The 20,831-nt window shown below is 42.0% G+C and overlaps 1 protein-coding gene across 2 annotated transcripts in view; it reads right to left on the bottom strand.

Annotated features, from left to right (window-relative positions):
* Window positions 1-20,831, bottom strand: part of abr (ABR activator of RhoGEF and GTPase) — a 122,755-nt gene that overhangs the window by 79,252 nt on the left and 22,672 nt on the right. Inside the window, exon 1 of one of the 2 annotated variants that reach the window (XM_062406060.1) lies at window positions 20,319-20,711. The exons of the other annotated variant lie outside the window; for it this stretch is intronic. Within the exon in view, the coding sequence (XP_062262044.1) occupies window positions 20,319-20,379 (61 nt within the window). The 5' untranslated portion in view covers window positions 20,380-20,711. Of the gene's footprint in view, window positions 1-20,318; window positions 20,712-20,831 lie in introns of those variants that run through there. 2 annotated transcript variants of the gene reach the window in all.

The raw sequence follows: 20,831 nt of genomic DNA, 5'->3' as shown, positions 1-20,831 counted from the left end.
GCAAACAGTTGCATGGCAGCAGCTATCACATATAAGAGAAGCACAATTAGAAGGAGGAAACTAAATAATGCATGTCCACTTGCTTTTTCTGTGGATGCCAAACGAGATGGATGTGCAGAGTGTGAAATCAAAAGGTGGTTATCAAACCTTTAGGCTGTGAGAGTAAAACAAGTGAAGCCAAAGCGCCTTGATCGCCACCTAGTGACTGGCTGTAGTATAGGCCATAAACCCGGACTCCACCTTGTGTGTGGAGGGACACGGGTCAAAATACATTTTTTTCTAAAAGATGGTTTCTGTCATTTAAGGAATTCATATTTACACTGATATGAGTTCATTTTTTCAGTAAGATGGTTTCAATTCCCTATTTGATGTTGTAAAGACAGAGACTGTGATTGGTCGTGCATGTGTATAGACAGAACTTCGCTAACATGACTCCGATCTTCCAATCACTATCGTGCAGACTCTGGATTCAAATGGTGTCACACTTTGCATATACGTCTAGGGCCTGTGACCAGTTCTACCACCCTATCAGATTGCTCCCCCAAAGACCTGAAAAGAGATTTGATCCATGAGCCCTAAACAAATTACTTGTATAGAAAATATCTAATCACATAAACAGGGTCTTGCTATCTTCATATGTCCCAGCGTTGTTATTCTACTCTCTTTTTACAAATAAGTCAATGGGTCAATGAACTAAAAAGAGTATTGTTATTTTTTCAAGCAATTGCTTCAGTAGAGGTTTTTACCGACAATGGTACATAAACAATTATGAAGCAGAACCTCTGACATCACAAATATAAAACATCACTCAATTGTATTGCTGCTGAGCTGCTGCTGCTGTTGTTGTTCCCGTTTGAAACCCCTTCTCAGTGCTCACATGTACATGAGCCAATGACACAGGAGTCTGCACGTGCACATGTTTCTCTGCTCGCTGACAGGCTAAAATGTCAGCTGCCTCAGTCAGCTAATGCACCCTGACAATCCCCATGTGGGACAAGCAGGAGAATCAATGCTGCACTGGCGGAGAGGGATTTCGTTTTTTGATCGGAGAGGATTCATTAGTCCGAACCTGTTAATACTGACAGCAGCACACTGACAGCAACACACGCACGCACCTAAGAGATTAAGTGAGCGCAAGAAGCCTGACAATTCTAACTTTAACACTCATTTACACATACCCCGCAAACAATGAAGAGATGAAATGACCCACACGCAGTAATTTCTGGGTTAAATCCAGGACAGGCTCAACATAACAATTAGGCAGCAGACAACAATGTCAAGTAAAAGGACTGACATGCTGTAGAGGAAGATCATATTAAGAAATCAATACAACATCGGTCTGGCACATCACCGCACTGAAGTGAACCTGTATAGTCTGTGTGAACCGCACACACACAGACAAACACACACTCACACCGGCAGCCCAGAGAAACACAGGACGAGACAACTCACCTGCTCTGGCGAGGAGCGAGCGAATGACACACGTAGCCTCAAAGAAGAAAGCCATCTCCGAGCCTGCCGGGCACTGTGTCACAACTAAAGTCCCACGAGTTCAATTCTCATCGAGCCAGATTCAACCAGGGAACAAACACAAAGCTTCTGATATGAAAATGAGAGAGGCCGTTTGGGCACGGTCAACTTTGAATACTTCCAGTAAAAAAAATCTCTAAGATAAGAATCGACTGCCACATCCACATACACAAGAACTGAACTGTAGGGAAGCTATCGATTTTTGTGAGGCAGCCATTTTTTTCTCTGTGCATTGAATCACTTCTTCCCAGCTGGCCAATAAATGCGTCCCTTTTATGGTTTATGGGTCATGGAGTCATAAAATCAATAATATGGGATTGTTATGCAATGTACAACAAGGAACTAACCAAAATAGCAACAGCAGACAAGCTGCAGTGAAACAAACCCTGGATTGATGGAGGCTTCGCACTTGACTATTATTCAAATCAAACAAGAGGGGAACTGGGACAGGAGCAGGAACACATAGAGCTGTAGTCAAATACAAAGCTAACCATTATGAAATCAATGGCTGAGCCAAATATGAATATCCAAACAATTTCTTCTCGGACCACTAACGGGAGAAGCTTGGGTAAGCATGGATGGTCATTCCTGTACCATAGATGAACTGGGAGGAAGATAAAACCACATCCACAGTGTTCATATCTTGCATGTGCTGGTCCACAAACAGCTTCAAAGGGTTAAAGCTCATAACACAAGCCATATCACTTGTTTTCCTTTGTCTTGTTATGACAGGGATTCTAACAGCGACTAACTAAAGTAATTTTTTGTAGAGATATTAGTTTTCTTTGATAATTATCCATTCAACATGAACTGATTCTACTTCAAGTCACAAGTATAGACAAACACAATGTACTTGAGCTGATAACAGATACAATTGCAAATTCACAGTGCTTTTTTTGATAAATGTCCCTCATACACCACACTCAGTGCTGCATGTTCTACCTTAACAATTCAACCAGCAGACCAGAAGAAACATGCTTCCAGTAGTGTCTGCAAACATCAAGTGTGTAGTGATTCTTACTTGTGTCTGGTAAACTAATGAACAGAGATTTCAACCAGCTCATGTGATTCCATTAGGCTTTTAGTTCCTCCATTCTTGAGCCTCCCTGTACAACAGTGTAGAGTCATCTTAGTCGCCATTCTTGATCAATCTGAAATCATCTTTTAAAAGTCACAGCAGTTCTAACACAATAAATCAATCAAGTGAAAATCCAATCTAATCTCAAAGTGACATCACAGAGTCACCAGTCTGTGTATTTGAGGTATTTGATGTTCCTCTCTTTCTCTCTAGACTTTAATTGGCTATACATAATGCTTCAGTGCGGCCCATGAGGGAACACAAACCCTCTAACTGTGTCACTTACACCACAGATGCATGCTTTACACAATTACTCAAATGCTCTGGTGTGTGTTGATGGGGTTAGCTCAATGAGACTCAAGTTAATGAGGAATGGCTTGCACCGGAAATCTACCCACAGCCACCCCCAACACACACACACAAACACACACACACACACAGAGAGCACTCTAATCTGCAGTAGTGGAATTTCTCCTTCCAGCATCCGCATGATTCTTCGTGACATTATGAAGAAACTCAGTTTAAGTGAAGAAAACTAACTCAGCAGTTTCAGAGCAGCTACTTTGACATTTGGTGGAAGAAGATTTATTACAAATGGACAGAAAATCTAATGCACCAAATCAGGGAAAAGAATAAAGATGCCAAAATCCTGCAAATATTGTATTAACAGTGTTGACAGGGCATTACCGAAGGTCTGCATTTTAAATAAAAGATGAATGATACAATTGATCCATGCTGTCACTCTGTCATGCCTTACTGGAACACTTAATGTTATTGGTAACACCAGTTACATGATGCTGTGAAAACGACTATTTCTGGTTTAAGAAAAACTCAAAATGCCCTCTGATGTGATTTCCACAACTGACAGCAGTGAATTCATCCCAGTGAGTCCAGAAGGTCTCCAGAGAATCACTGCTTTGCAAATAAATACTAAATATTGTTGCACAAGCAACCAGTTACATTTGCAGTCCTGTCCCAGAAACCCTGCAACCACGCTATACCCTCACCCAACCAGCGAGCTCAGCCCAGTGTCAAATCACATCACCTTCAATGTCAACATCTCCTGACAGACGGCTCACCATCCACCTGTCGCTCTCAATAACCAGCCCTCGTGTTCCCATGGTGAGGACGAAGGCTGCCATGACTACTTTGATGCAAATGCTTCCTGTTTGCCTATACGCTTTTATAGTTGTGTCAGTCAATGGTGTTCCTGTATGGTTTATACCAAACGACAAGAGAAACTTTGAAAAGAGAGGAGTCATAAACTAGTTGAGGGCTGCAAAGGGACATGATCCCCCCCCCCCCCCCCCCCCCCCACACACACACACACACACTAAACAATAAACCTCTGCAGGGAGACTGCCTGGCTCACACACACTATGAACCTGGCACAAAAGATGAAACCCATCTTTCTGAAAATAGCAGCTATGTGTATTATGAGCCACATTTCAGCACTTTGTTTTGTTTCTCCATCATTCTACCGAATCTTTCATCCCCATTGCTGCTGCTGCTGCTCAACTTTTCATAGAGGGAAAAACCCTTCAATGAATACAGGTCAAACTATATATCTAAATATATGGATTTTTTATTCAAATTGTCCATCTGTCTGTGCATCTGTGTTTCTGTATGAAAGGTGCCTCTCTCTTGAATGTCATATCTCAGATACGTTTGGAGGGAATTTCTTAATATTTTGCACAAACGTTTACCTAATCTCAAGGTTACTATGACCTCATGTCCATCCCATAATATAAGCAAGACTGCCTGTCCATTTAGACTCAAGGATGAACTGGGATATCATGGCCTTACAAAACACATTTTTGGCCATGACTCAAGAATTCACCAGCTAATAATGAAACAATTGACCACAAATGTACACACATTTTTGAAAATGTTGAAATGTGACATCATAATGTTCTGCAAAAACACTTGAATGTCCATTTTTCAAATCCATAAATCAGAAACGGATAGATTCCCTGGCAACATCACACGCGGGTCGGTCTGCAGCTTCAGATGAATCAAGGCCAGAGTCAACAAAAAATGGGCGGTTCTGCAACCTCATCTGTATGCGCAGAAATAATACTTTATTATTTTAATTTTTATTTTAATCTTCCATTTTACGAGGGGGGCACAGCTGTGTGTACGTGTGTGACTGAGCAGAGATAAGCGCTGTATGGGCAGTGATGTTTTGGGTGAGTGGGATGATAGAAACCTGCCAAAGCTTATATCAAACAGCCAACATGTCCACTGAACTGCTTGGGAAAGACACAAACTGCCATCACACTTACACACAAAAAAATGCAGAATGGACACACGACTGTGTTAAATAAAAGCATACACACATACAAAAGCAACTGTGTGGAAAAAAACTGCAATTTATGTTGACATACATCTTGACTTCTTGAATGATGAATTAGAACTGATGCAAACGTGTGCATCATCTGTCAATGAACTTATTTTTTCCAAAAATTTAGGGAAACCAAGAACTGCAATTTTCCTTCATCATGTTATCAATTACCAAATACATCATCAACATTATCAACACCCAAAAACAAATAAAAAAAAGTGCAATGTACAAACTGAAAAGAAAATGAAAAAGAAACTCAACTTGGTTATGATTTCTTATTTTTGGTAAATAGTACAGAAGTGAGCCGTGGAATTTTTTTTTAGAAAATACACAATGCAATCACAAATCAGAGATCCAGTGATTAGAGACTATGACTTGAACGCAGATGGTTAAAACTATTTTGCTACTTCATTACTCTGAAATGACCATAACACAGGCTACACTTAATCTTTTATTCTAACCAGTTCCTATAGCACTATGGTCTGCATGTGAGCAAAATGCATAAATAACAGACGATGAATAGGTATCTGTGGACAAAAAACTAAAACGGCTTCAGATACTCATACTGCCATCTTCCAAACTCTCTACCGGGTCCACAGGAGGTTGGTTTGGTTGAGCAAAATAAAGTCGGGGGAAGCAAAGTGGCTGCTGCTGTGTGAAAATTCAATCAGTGAGTTAGTGCTGCCTTGCTCAGCATTTTTTGTAGGAAGGAGAGGGATTATATCATGCCCTGCAGCCAGAGTGACTCTGTATAAAGGACATGGCTGCAGTGACTGAGCAGCACACACACACAATACACACACAACACACATAAATCACACACACCCTTTTACTTCTATTTTAGCAAGGACACTTGGCAAAATACATTTCCATTAGCCCCTTACCCTGACCTTAACCATCACAGCTAAATGCCTTATCCTTACCCTAACCTTAACCTAGGTCAAACCCTAAGAGCAATTCCTAATCCTCAAACAGCACCTTGAAAGTGCAGAACGTGTGGATTGGACAAAATATCCTCACCCCATAAGGCCCTGATTTACAACTCAAAAAAGGTACACACACACACACACACGAGCCAGGGTTTTTTGTGTGTGTGTGTGTGTGTGTGTGTGTGTGTGTGTGTGTACCTTTTTTGAGTTGTAAATCAGGGCCTTATGGGGTGAGGATATTTTGTCCAATCCACACGTTCTGCACTTTCAAGGTGCTGTTTGAGGATTAGGAATTGTGTGTGTGTGTGTGTGTGTGTGTGTGTGTGTGTGTGTGTGTGTGTGTGTGTGTGTGTGTGTGTGTGTGTGTGTGTGTGTGTGTGTGTGTGTGTGTGTGTGTGTGTGTGTGTGTGTGTGTGTGTGTGTGTGTGTGTGTGTTCCGGCTGATTGAAAACATATTGCTCTGCCTCCTTGGTGCTGCTCTCAGAAGATGTAAAGCAGCTCAACCATTACAGATCAAATTCTCTCAGGAGCAGATAAAAGACAGAGAGAGAAAAAGCAAAACAACAGGACAGTCCTCCCTCTTGTAGTTCCTCTGCTACTACACCTCTTGGCCCTGTGGAGCCATGACTGCTTGACAGTATGTCAGTGATATGACAGATGTGTAGTCATTGTTGTGTGTGTGTATTGGTGGTACACATACAGTATATATGAAAGCTCTTACACCCCCCTGTCCTGTCCTCATAAATCAGGTGGTGACACTGGGGAAATTAAAACCCTTCATAAGGCTTTACAGCTCCCATCATCAACATAAAGTTCTTCAGCAGCACGACACAAGACTCTGAAGACACAACCTGCAGTATAGCATCACTTAAAACCAGTTTCATTCCACATTATGTAGATTCTGCAAATAACGCTATGAAATTAAGACGGGAGTTTTGGTGAGAATATGAATTACAATCTCTGAGGATAGAAAATAAACCTGTGAAGGAAGTTGTTGCATCTGATTTGTTGCTTCATTAGCTTTTAATGGATTCTTCATCTGCTTCTAGGAACCAGTATCACCAGGTGCTCACATAGAGGCCTTTCTCTTCACAGAACGACTAAAACCACCCAGAAAACAAACGTGTTGGCAGACAAACAAACAGCCACTGGCCACAGAGGCAGATCTAGAGTGACAGATTGTGTTCTCGACATCACGCCGCTTCTCCCCCGGGAGCAATCTGTGCTGCGATCAGCCCAGCTAAGAAAGTGATCGACATACAGACGCAGCTGGCTTCTCTGTACACAGCACCTCGCTTGTTTCTAAGGACAGTCTGCAAGTGAGGCGTTATAAAGACATCTGTAATCTCTAGCAAGAGAGTGAACCTGGATAACTCTCTCCTTGTCTAAACTCCACGACTCTCACCATGCACATCAGTCGCTGCCCCACCAACTGCAAGTAAATACTCAACCTTTGGGAAACACTGAGAAGCATCCACTACCTTTCATACACACTTCCTCAAACAATAGGCGGCCCAAGACATTTGGAATATGCCGCCACATGTGCACACCGAGACAGACCGGGCAGATGTTCGGAGAGAGAAGTTTCACCTGCACAAAAACAGATTCAAATCCAGCCTGTCATTCGAGCATTAAATTGGAATTTTCATTGAGGAAGCTCAGCAACACTTCAGTGATGATGGAGGTATTGGTGAAGCATTGTGTTAGCATATGTTTACTGCACAATGGTTGTGTCACACAGCCTTAAACAAAGAATAGTTGAGGGTTGTTTTCAAGAAGACGCGTCTCCAACCCGCCTCAGTTCACTTATTAGAGATGCAGAGTGTATTTTAATAATAAATCAGCTGTTAAAGTAGGATTGCTTTACTCACTGAAGAGCTTATTTACTTCATTGTTAACACAACAAGCTGCTATCATGCATGACTAACAAAAGCATTTAGCAAATTGACATAACTAATCAAATCAAAATAACTCATGCCTCATATGACTTGATCTGTCTAAGGTGTGAAATCTTCTGTCCCTCGAACCCCAAGGGTGAGGAAAAACGACCCCAAAAAATCTCTTTTAGCAGGAACAAAATACAACGGGGAAACCTCAGCGAGAGTTACAGGTGAGGCATTCCTCTCCCAGGAAGGACAGAAGAGCAATAACATCAATAAAATAACAATTTATTAATCAACTTTCATAACAAAAGACCTGCGTCTAAGACAAATGGCAAAGTGTATCAACATTTAAAGCACTTATACATACTACTAATTAATTGATAGTGAACTTGTTATATACATTTCCAAAAACCGAAAATAAATGAATCTAAACTAAAACTACCTTCACTGGCCCTTAACTCACAAAAACTGCTATCAAACCTTGCAAAAAAATCACAAACAAGCCGAGTGGGAAATGAAAAAGCAATGAAATTACACGTAATGAGAGGGGAAAAGGGAATGACAGCAACACACACTGGACATGTTTGCCAGGAAACACACAGTCCTATAAAGCCTTCACCAGCCCTGGAGTTGTTGTTGCCTGTAATGAGGACCTGTGCTCTGAAGGACCTCACTTGAAAACCTCTCCAACTGCAGCCAGCCAGCAACTGCCAACTGCTTGGTCGAAAGATCTACACGTTACACACACATACCGAAGTTGTAAGCACTGTACAGAGGCTGAGAGCTCTTAGATCTTAATGCGATAAAAATAACAACATGAATTTCACATGGGAGCAGAATGTTGCAGGTAGCAACAGCAGTACATACAGGAGGTTAGTGGGTCTATGCAAAATGCTGTAGAGTGGAGAGGTGTGAATGAGATATGGTCACATTCTACACAGTCTGATTACTAACACTACATCAGGATGATTGTTATGTCTCGTGTAGGTAAACAATACAAGTTTTATTAAATATCTTCCTCCCGGGAAGTGTTGTCCTTCTTTAGATTTGAGCTGTCTCAATTCAGAGGCCTCCCCTTTCGGCTTTCAAGATCTACGAAGCTCACAAGGGAGGTAATCTTCCAGGGCCATTTTGTGAAGGCTGAACAGAAGTGAGACAATCGCGCTTGAAATTACAGTGTATGCACCTTCTGTTCTAAAAAACAAGTTTTCTGCCAGCTTGGTGTCACGGTGATGCCAAATGATGCAAACTAAGCCAGTGTCACACGCTGGGTATAGCTGCGGTCTGAGAGCCTGTGAGTCACCCAGTTAAACCAGGCTCTTTGTTCCCCTCTCCCCATCATCCAGCCTGTTCAAGATGATAATGGGTTGGGTCCTGAGATAATGTTAACCACTGTGCTCAGGAAACAGGCTTAGCACACTTTAAAAAGGTCAGAAAGCTGCAGGACTCCCACACATTAGTTACTGGAGAGAGACAAAAGGGAAGCGCAGAGAGAGAGAGAGAAAGAGAGAGAGGGAAAGAGGGAGAGATGGCACCAAGGCTGGTAGATGGCAGGAGAACTGCAAATCCCCAAAAATCAAAGCAGCATGAAGTATCTAATACAGACGGGACTTGTAATGTTTTACCGCTGCCTGTTCCTTCCACTACAAAGATACTGAGAGGATGCTAGTGTGTATCCATTATCCACTTCACAACCTGTGCGCACACATCCAGAGCACCTCCCTGCTGTAGAAGAGTCCAGTAAAAGGCAATGTTGTCCCTTTATCCCTCAAATGAATGACGATTCTACTACAGCTGCATATCTTCACGTGCCATATGCCTGGTGGCAGAGATAGATTAAAAAGAACAACCTCGGCCGCAGAACCATGTGCATTAATTGCTGTTACATCCCCCCCCCGCATCCCTGTCGCCCCCAAAACCAACCAACCAGGGTTACCATGGCAGCCAGCCACTATACATTGTAATTAGCTGGCTTAAATCCCAGAGGCCGACGCTGGTTGGATGCAACCCGCTGCTTCCATAGATTAGGAGGACGACTGTCGTACAAGGGGGCCGAAGACACACGAGAGGCTCGATTGAATTGCAGACACCCCAGTGTTCAAACACAAAGAGACACACACTTCCACACAACCCTTATTTATCCTCTTTATTCTACGTACCACTCCCACTTCCCACCTTGCCCTTGCTCCGCGTGTTTGTGAGCACAACAACGCACAACAACTCGCAGCGTCTCTACTGTATTGGATTCTATGCCTCTGTTTGCAACAGTACCCTCCACGTTTGTTCCTGGGTACGCGCTAATGAAGAGTGTATCACACCATGCAGTGAAACAAAAGGGCTACGATGAGTGGCGCTATTAAAATCCAAGCGACTGCCGATGGCCCTCGGGCCAACCACGGCGGTTATTGTGTTGTCTATTTATTGCACTCCACAGCCCAATTAGAGGGATATGATGCATATTAGAGGAATCGAGTTTGAAAACCTTTAAGTGTGTCAGATAGAGGTGGACGCCCTGAGCAGTGGTGTTCAGCTCAGTCAGGTCATGTGACTGTCTCCCAGCACAGTAACACCATTAAAGTAAAACTTTAAACTAATGCACTAGTTTTTATATGAAACGAGAGTTTGCAACAAAGACGATATCAGAAAACGAATTATTTCAAAAACAGATGGAGATAAAAATGAACTGGCAGTGTGTGCAGGTGCGCCAACTTTCTGCTGCATCTAAATACTTACAAGCCCATAATATGTCTTTAAGCAGACATGGTGGATAATATAGGTTGTAGTTTTCACAGATATGTGTGGGCTTAGTGTTATAGCTGCAAAGTAATGTACTTCGACAATTTGTCATGATTTTGATCTTTGTGATGACTTTGACTAAAGTACAAATTCTAGAAATGTTTTTATCATAAGATCACATCAACCGTACTGTTGTGAAAACTATTATTGATGGTTGCACAACACTAGGCCAGTTATTTATATACTCGTTTGGGGCCAGTTTACCACTTTGAAAGCAAGAGAGAGCTTGTTTAAACAGAACATGTAGGGATGTACACACTGTACACACATTGGTTTTCCAATTAATTAAGTAATGTTAATAATAATCTAATAATCAGGTTAGAAATAATAAAATATGCTGATATGCTATAAATACAAGCATTAAAATATAAAAGCAAATACCTCTAGCTGGCAGAGTTCAGTTCACCAGGAGATAACATGAAGAAATAGTTTTTCTCTGGGAACAATCAATTGGTTGAGAAGTAGATCCAAAACTTTAGACTTTGATTGACTAAAGCCCGAGTCCAATGAAAGTAGAGTCATTTCAAGTTGATTAATACAGCACATTGAATAACCCCAGTTGACCAAAGTGCTGAACAGTAAAAGAAGACACAATTCAAAATACAAGAATAAAAATAAATAAATTTCAGTTTGCTCTTAAATATATGGACAGACAGGGAAACTGTTCCTAAAGCTTTGGTGCAGCTACAGCGAACATGTGATCACTCTTACCCATTTGCCCCGACCCGAAGACAGACAGGAGTAACCCACTTAACCCCCCTTTTCAAGGTGCTCAGATATGCATTTAGGGACCAGGTCATTTATTAAAAAATAAAAAATATATAATAAAAGAACTTCAAATTCATACTGGACTGGGACCCAATGCAAGGGTGCAAGTACAGGTGAGACGCTGGCTCTCCTCCTGCTACCAGTTATCTTGTTAAGTCCTGAATAAGAAATAATAGCTACAGACTATTAATCAATGCCGAGTTCTGACAGTTTGGGAAAAAACATACACTGAGATAAAAGAAGCAACGAACACTCCCACACTGTGGCTGCTCATCTGTCCCTGAAGAACTGATGGCAGGGAAACACCTGCATAAAGGGAACATAAGAAAACTCCCCCATTGGTGTTACTTCTCAAGAAACATTTAGAATTTGGTCTTTTCTGTAGATTTCTCGGACTCTCTCAAGGTGGTGCAGTGATGCTTTGCTGCTCTCACACGGGAAATGAGGAGATTCAGTATTAAGCCTGATAAACAGAGAGCACTCAGAGCCACACACATACAAAAAGGAGTGGAGAGAGTGGATAGCACTCCATTGATTTTGAGTTGGCTCGGTCTGTAAAGGGTCACAGTTAGTAGTAAATAAAAAAGTGGATCATAGATTCCAATGGTGCCACCAAAATAATTAGAGAGGGACACTATAAAAACAATATATAGCTGTGAGATAATAGGCAAATATTAACATAAACTTCCAAAATATTAAATCAAGTATCTCTTGTGTATACAGAGGAAAGAATCTATCGCTGTGTTTTTACCTTCACTCATTTCTCCCACTGAGGGTCTCCTTCTCTCTATGATGATGAAGGAACAACCAGGCTGAAAGTGAGCATCCCATTTTGACCCCAGCAGAAAGACGTCCTACTGAGAACAGCAGGTTAACCTTTACCAGGGCCCTTAAAGTTTAATGATGCACACAAACCCATGTTAACATAACACACACACATTAACGTGAGAGACGACAATCTGAAGGTTAATATATATAGTTGATTTGAAAGGAAACCACACATTTACAGAGTTTGATTTATATCCATGATTGAATATCGAGTTATGAGCCCATTTAGGCAACCTGAGGTGATATACGACCTATATGTATTTGTTCACCTGAGTATGTCTGGGTGACTGGTGGTCGCTCGAGTGCATCCATCAGCCCTCTCAACTCATTATGGCTTCATCTCCTTTCCTGTCTCCCCCTCTCCTCCCCTCCTTTCTTCCGCTCGACTAACCTGAATGCTTAATCATGGGCCCTGCCTTCCGGGAGCGTGTAAACACGGCAGCCGCAGCATTGGTCGGGACAGTTGTGTTACTCTGTGCCGATTGGCTGAGCGGACGAGGGCATGGGTGGCAGAAGAAGACAGGGTTGGTGGTTACCATAGCCCTACAGGATGACTGCTGTCCATAGTAACACACACACAGACCCACGCACACACGCACTGCGCTAACCCCTCAGGACATGGTGAAGATCCCAACAGACTCACAGAACACAAACCCACTCAGACACATGACACACCCTCTAACATCAAGCACAACAAAGGGTTTTCCGAGCTTCACCCACGTGAAGATGGCAATAGATTTGCCACAGAATCTTGTGAATGCTGCCATCAGAGGTAATATAGCTATGTGCTACCTTATTATATAATTAAACCACCTATTCTCGTGGTTAACAAAAAGAAAACAAGGCTAAGGATCCACTTTTTCCAAATTTATAAGAAAAACACTGACTGCATTCGGGGTCAAACAGACGACAAAAAATATTAAACACAGAAAAACGGAAGTGAACCCACACACAGCGAACCCCACACGATACACAAGTTAAACCCAGTTCCTCTGTGAATGGTTTCTGGGATTGAACAATTTTTTTCCTTCAGCAAGGAGGTCATGTTTTATAGCTGCTTGTCTATTTGTTGGGTTGTTTGTCTGTTACAGTATTACGCAGTACCAAACATTATCTTGAAACTTGGTGGAAGGGTTCGGGCTGTGGTCATAAGAAGCCTTTAAACTTTGGAGAAGGTTGGATAAAGAATGCAGATCCAGGATTTTCCATTGTTTAAACTGCAGGAGCTCCATTTTCATCAATGTATAATAGGACTGCAGCCATTGTACACATAGAGTCACCCTAGATATTATACATGTATGAAGTAGGTTACGGAAATTTAATTAATGAGATTTTAAATTAATAATATAATTGTAGCTTAAGGCTATGGTGATAAGCTAACAGTCATGCAAGTGGCCGGAGGGGCAGTTGCGTCCGCAGGTTCAGTCAAATATTAATCAGGTCAGTTTTTGTCTGATAATTTTTTAGAAATTGGATATTTGTTTGATACACAAGATTTGGTCTGTTTGCCCTGTGTGAAAGAGCCACAACAACACACTCAGCTGAGCCAAAAGCTTCATCCATTATTCACAAGGTCGTCACTGTATGAACCCAAGTGCACATGGTTCAGGAAGAACCCCAGCAGGGATGTGGGTGAGCGAGCAGCTAGGTTAGTGTTATGACTTCCAGCCAAATCTATCTCTCACTCCTTTCAGATGGAGTCACTTGGGAAATTACTTGGGAAATTAATTAACCACATCCACGTTTTAATGTGGCAGCCGCCTCACTACATTTACTGTAGCTGTAAATGAAAGTATATGGGAGTTTGCAAAGTTAGTACCTGTGCAATAAACGATTTACTGGATATGTTTTGTTCAGGTATACCCCCCCCCCCCTTTTTTTTTGTAATGTGCCCATTGGGAGGAAGCAGTTTTTTACTTCAAATTTTTCATTAGTCACTTGCATTCGGAGGAAAAATGACTTGAACAGACATAATTATATAATTGCGGTGTGTAACTACGCAGTCTCACTTTACCACAGAAGAATCTTACCACGCGGACACAACGTGTAACAGGTATATTTTTTACCTCATTTCTACTTTTCTGAAGTGGATCCTGAATCCATGGCACAGAATTAAAAATGTATCTTTGATGAGCAACTATCTGTTAATGAAAATGAGACTGATTAGGTTTTACTGGATATTACATAAGCACGGACCCCTTAACAGGCCCAATGGGAGGAAGATGCTTGAACACAGAAGCATGAGAAGCATGGCACAGAGAGGCAGTGGAGATGACGACATTACATAACGACACATGCATTGGGCTGACTCAGATTCTTCTCCCTCTCGGTCTGTGAGTGTGGCCAGATTCAAGTGTCTGTTTCTATAGCTACAGCACAGAGGAGGCAGGAACCAGCTTTATCTATTGATCACCATAATGGAGGAGTTCGTACAGTAAGACGACGATTCAAGAGTGAAAATGCAGCACAGATTTAGTTACAACAACATTTTATTCCTACAGTGCGAAAAGATTATGACTATTTTATACTTAAAATGCCATTAGTTGATATTAGCATTAGTGCTAACGGCAATAAAATGATTTATTATGGTGTAATTATTTATCCGTCATTTATAGTCTTCCACCCATTGAGATCCAGGCTTTGATTGCCAGTAAGAGTATCTCTGGTTTTGCAACACAAACGACTGTATGCATGCAAGGAGCCTTTCACTGCTGACTCCAACCACGTACTTTATTCCAATCATAATTGCTTCTAGTGAAATCTTAAAGTGAAGCGGATAGACAGGCACTAGATGCTAACTGGGGGGGGGAAATGACACCTTTATAGTCAGCCACAATTTTAAGCAGCCTTGTCGTGTTGTCTTCTTCTCTGTGTCCAACCAAAATTGACGTGTTTGGATACACTACCAGAACACATTGAAGTGGACTTGTTTCTGCGTGCACCGAGAGGTAGAGCCATTGGTTACTCACAGAGGGAGCGAGAGAGCGAGGGAGAGCTTCTTGGGCCAAGCAGATTTAGTAAGGTGTGATAAATGAGACTTCCCTCATTGTATTAAACTCCCTGTTGACACTGGGCTGGGAAGCACTCCAAAATCACTTTGCTGTGCCCCTGTTTGCTGAACCAGGCCATTTGACAGCCAACTAACTACTAACATTAAACACTCTAAGACAGAACTGGGACTGGGGTCAAAGTCGACCAGGAGCAGCTATATCCAAGTGTGCAGCATCCATTTCTGTCTACGTGCTGCAGAGGGAAACCAGACCAACGGTTTGACAGCCTGAGAAACCCACTGTTCTGTGGGGAACAGTAGAAACATGACCCAAAATCTGAGGGCATTGGTTATATTTCCATAGCTTTGCAGTGAGGCATTAAAAAGGGGGTCACAGGAATGCCACAGGTTAGAAAACACATTAACCGATGTGTCCATCAAACCAAGGTTGCACCAAAGCTCTGCTTATTAACTTATTGCATCCATCCATTTGCTGTACTGCTTCCCCTTTGAGAGTCGCAGGGGGCCAGAGCCAATCTTTCCTGTCATTGGGCACTGTAAACAGGCTGACAGTCAATCACAGGAACGTCAGACACTACAGGCATAATGGGGTCTCAAATTAATCTAATGTTGCATGTCTTAAACGAGGGGAATCCAGGCAGTCCAGAGAAAACCTTAACTCCAAATGGAAAGTCAACCATCAGCGGTCACTGCACCACCATCCACCACTAGGGGCATTCTGCTCTGAATACAAGTTCCACATAATCCTATTACGTTTTTTTGGAATCTGAAGTCCCACTAGTCATGAAGCCAATAACCAAGTGCCTCAAACTTATTTTGATCTTGATGGTGATTTAGGAGATATAGAAGTGTTTGTTTGGTTAGCATGTGTTTGCCTTGATTGACAGGTACCGTTATCTTATATATCTCTTGTGTATTTGTTCTTATTGGGAACTGGTTTCAAAATAGCCTGTTAAGAACCTCTGAGTGATGTCATCAACAAAGCAATCCTGTTTTTCCACAGTTTACAGATTAAAGTGCGGTATGCCTGTTGGATGGCAACAGGATGGACGGCGGATTACTTCTCAACAGAAACATTTCATTCAATATTACTATCTGCAAACACCAGGAGCAGAAGACAGGGATTATAAAGCACATGTTAACCTTCATGAATTTATAAATGATCCACTCTGACTCACAACTTAGTACTCAACATTTTCTGTACCACACTGACAGGATGTACAGAAACGAGGATGGATATTTTTTATGATCCCCCTGAGATGCACATAAATTTGAATCGTTGTCGCATTGACTGGGATTAGGGAAATTTCTTCTGACACACGTGAATGCACGACTGTCTGTATGTGCACGTGACACCTCTGCTCTACAATGCCAAAACTCCCTTATTCTTATATAATCTAGCTGCCCTTTGATTTTGCTTCAGATTCAGGTTGCGCTGTAACAAGCCATAGAGGAGTCTGGCTAAATCTTTTAAGGTTACAGCACAGGCTGCCAGGAACAGAAGTGAGTGTCAATCTGCCACTCGGGCTGCAGTGGTGGCAAAAATGAACTGGCTGCTCCTGTACATGATTCAGAGACTTGAAGAAACAGGGGTGAAGTAAATGGATCGCTCTGTGGTGTACTATAGAACAAATGTGTTGCCAATTTTGACAGAGACCTAATAAATATTATTTAAGGTTGCTAATATTTTCATTAGCAACTCAAACACACTGCAATTTAGCTTTAAGAAAGGAATGTGGTCTATATATTTACAATGCTTACCCACTCAGTCTAAATCTGAGATAAAACACTACTTCCATCAGAGAAGGAAATAAATGTATAATGTATGAGACAATTTCCAAAGTACACAAGGCGCCGAAGCAACAAAGACCTAAAACAATCAGTGGGATGCAACAAGGATGGACAGATAACAGACAAAAATTGTGTCACCACAAAGATGCTTCTGAAATCAGATAAAGTGGAAAAAAATATTTTATCCTTCTGCAAATTACAAAACTTAACTTTATGGGAAAAACACAGCTACAGGATTACAAGAGATGGAAAAAGAGAGGGTGTATATCTCGGTATTTTCACTTAAGCGGGTATATGCACTTTAATGCTAAATGTGTATTTTATGACTTTCCAAACTGAATTGCTTACATTGAAAAAGAAATGCTAGAGACCGAACAGTGAAGCTAAGCAGAAAGACTCTGGGGGGAACAGAGTGGCAGAGGCTTGGAGCATCCACTCCCACTTTACTCAGCAAGTTAAGGATGTGTGGTCACTGCTTTACATTGAGCCATTAACACAGGTTCAGAGGCTGACGAGGCAGAATGCAATTACGGCGTCGACCACATAACCAGGGAAGTTTTTGTAGTGATGCATTATGGTTGAGGGAGAGTGGAACTGGGCTGTCACCCACCATCAACAGCCAGGTATGAGTCATCTCCCACAATTAGTTGTATTGTGTCCTGATATATTATAGCCTGGAGGGAGGTGAACTGATGAATGGGCCGTCTCAGGTTCAGTGTGGTGGAACAAAGGGAGCGTACTTTACGGTCGCCTCCAAAAAGGTCACAGAAGAGGTGGTGCATTTTTGTTCCCCAGAGGAAGATCCGGCCGAGTTCAGCAGAGATACAGAACTTACTGACACAAAGTGTAAGAGAAGCACAAAGGATGGTGGGAAGGCAAAGGGATGATGAAATGACAGGTTTAGAAAAAGGACTGTGCCCTTTTCCCTCTGCTGAGCTCATAGAGAAGACTGGACTGAGCCTGTTGAAATGTTAATAGTCTCCCTCCTATTGTACACTTCCAGCCTCTGACTGAATATCAAACGTGTTCAAGCAAATAAGGTACCACGCTATGATGTATTCCTTCTTTTCACAGCAATACCAGAACCAAAATAGCAATATGAAAATAGTACACTGACTAAGTATTAAGTCCCTAGCGATCAAAATTCATTATTGTGTCGTTGCATTGACCCGATTCATTTTTGGACTATTGCAGGCACTGACAATTTATAGTCCAGTGCGATGATGCATTCATAGATCCTAGTACATCATCTTCTTTGATGTAAAGTCCAACAATAGAAAACCTTGCTCTGCCTTCACACAAAGAAACAAAGCTAATTTGGGGTTCAGGGTCTTTCCCGAGGACACTTGCATGCATACTGGAGGAGCCAGGGATCGAACAGCCGACCTTCTAGATAAAGAGAACCCTCTCTGTCCATGATAACAATATAACTGTCACACAGAAACTGAGAAGGAGCGGTTTCTGACGGAAATTTCAAGCCCTGTACTATACGTCCCATCATGTACTATTCTAATCTCCTAAATCAACACCACCTTTTCGAAATGACATTGCTCAAATCTTGAATGACAGCAAATCTGTTCTAAATCTGTTATAAGCTGGTGTTAAAAAGTATTATGTAATGCTATAAAGAATAACGCTGTTAAATGACAGGTTCTCATATATCAATGTCTGATCTCCCAAACAAGTTATTCTTGCTAAGCCAACGTATTTCTCTATTTCATTTATCTACAAAAAAATTGTATTGGCCGTCAGCTAACCAACTCACTGAATATCAGGATGTGCAAATCCCATATCAGTCAACCACCAATTCTAAAATTGTTAAGCCTTGTCAAAACTAGCGATAAATTAATTAAATCATCTGAGGAGGTTAAATACCAAGCCTTTCTGAGGATGTTACAACTCGAAGCAGGATGAAATAACTAGCCTTGAAGTCATTGTGCTGCGACCCCCCAAAAAATGTATTTATATATATATATATATATATATACAAATTATTTGTCTTTTTCAAATCGGACAAGCTACTTCATTCATTTGAACACATTCTACAAATCAAACAGCTGGATGTCATCTGGTAAAATGTGTAGTTCAATTGTAGAACACATATTCTTATTATTATCACACCACAACCACACATGGGTTTAACTTAACATTATTGAATCTCACACTATATTTGCCAGAATAATTAATGATACACAACAATGTTAGACGTAACAACTTTGTACATTTGCATGGTTTAATTGTATTTACTCTAAATAAAAAGGCAGATGACTGAGCATGAATAACGTGTGTAGCTGTGTTAAGTGCTGTGAAGGGGTCTCACCCATCAAAGAACAGCTGCCCTCCCAACACACTTCTGACTACATGTTTGAACCGTGTGTTTCTTTACGATCTATTATCATTAAAATCACACATCGACACGTCTCCCTCTTCCTCTCCCATTCAGTCCCTTTCTGCAGATTAAAGCAAGGTAAAAATGGTGACACAGCAGAGCATATCCCAAGAGGCTGTGTCATGTGCACTAAACTCGAAACACACACACACACACACACATACGCAGCATCTCAACAACACAAACAGGGAATCCCAGCTGGGCCTGATGGGATGTGTGCAATCACTGCAAACTCTCGCTGATGTGGAACACAGCATTAAACCAGTTGTTCAATGTTTATATGCAAATCAACCTAATTTAAATTGGTTTTATAGAAAAGGTTGCAATTGTATACACACTTTAAAAAAATATCAAGGATTTCTTATTTACAGGGTAAAGCATTGGGAACTGTTTCTCAGTCATTGTGTCTCATCATAAATCTGAAAGCGCTGTAAACACCGGGTCCGAGAGCATGGTCCCAGTAACCTAGCTACAGTAGACCTGTCAGACTGTATCTACATCACAGCGTGAGGTCCACATTACAGAGCAGATTAAAAATTCAGCATCAGACAGCTTGTGTCCTCGATAGGATGGAACATATAGTTCTACCTCCAGTTTCTAAGTATGACTCACTCTCTCCGGCACTGTAGTTCTCACAGGCTTTCCCTAGGCTCCTGTGCTTTGTAGCCCGCCAAAAGCCAAACAACAGCAGAAACGAGTTGTTTGCACGGTCTGAGGCAAACAAGGTATAGGGGGAGTGGGGGAGTGGGGGGGTGCCTATCCTGTTATGGACAGCTACAGTGATGCACTTTGATTGTTAAGTCCTGAGAAAATGAGTTTTATCTGTGTGAACGACGCCCTGGTTGGAACACAGAGAGGCAGCCCATGCGATGGAGAAGGGGAGGGGGTTGCTGGTTGGAAATGACTAGAGGTAAAGATAAATGGGAAGAGATGTGAGCGGAGGAGTAAATAGATGAATGGAGGGATACGTACTGCTGTAGAGGGTGTCGATCCAGGATAGCCGGGGCAGGCCATGAGCACTGAGGGGCTCCATCCTCCTTTTTCTCTCCTTGTATCACTCACTCGCCTTCTTTCTTATTTCTTCAGTCCCTTTCTCCGCTTGTCACGTCGCTTCTTTAAATTCCCCCTTATCCTTCAAAAACAGCATTCATCTCTCTCAGGAAGAGGAAAAAAGAAGCATTTGGGGGAAAAAATGTCAAAAGACACCCCCCGGGGTCCAACAGGCAGACGAGCAAGCAAGAGAGCCAGCGAAGGAGTGTGTGAGTGAGTGGTGTGTGTATGACAGAGAGAGGGAGAGACAGAGAGAGAATGAAAACAACAAGCTGGAGACGACCACCGCCGACCGTTGCTAGGGAAAGGGAGAAGCACGCCTTCTCTCTCTTTGGCTTGCTCGCTCGCTCACTCACCACCTCTCTCTCTCTCTCTCTCGCTTGCTTGCTTCTGCGCAACCAGCTCATCAGCCTCTCTCGCTCTCTCTCTCTCTCT

This window comes from Platichthys flesus, chromosome 15, assembly GCF_949316205.1.
Source record: "Platichthys flesus chromosome 15, fPlaFle2.1, whole genome shotgun sequence".
NCBI lineage: Eukaryota > Metazoa > Chordata > Actinopteri > Pleuronectiformes > Pleuronectidae > Platichthys > Platichthys flesus.
The sequence above is the reverse complement of the archived record's forward strand: the minus strand, read 5'-3'. Positions and strand labels throughout refer to the sequence as shown.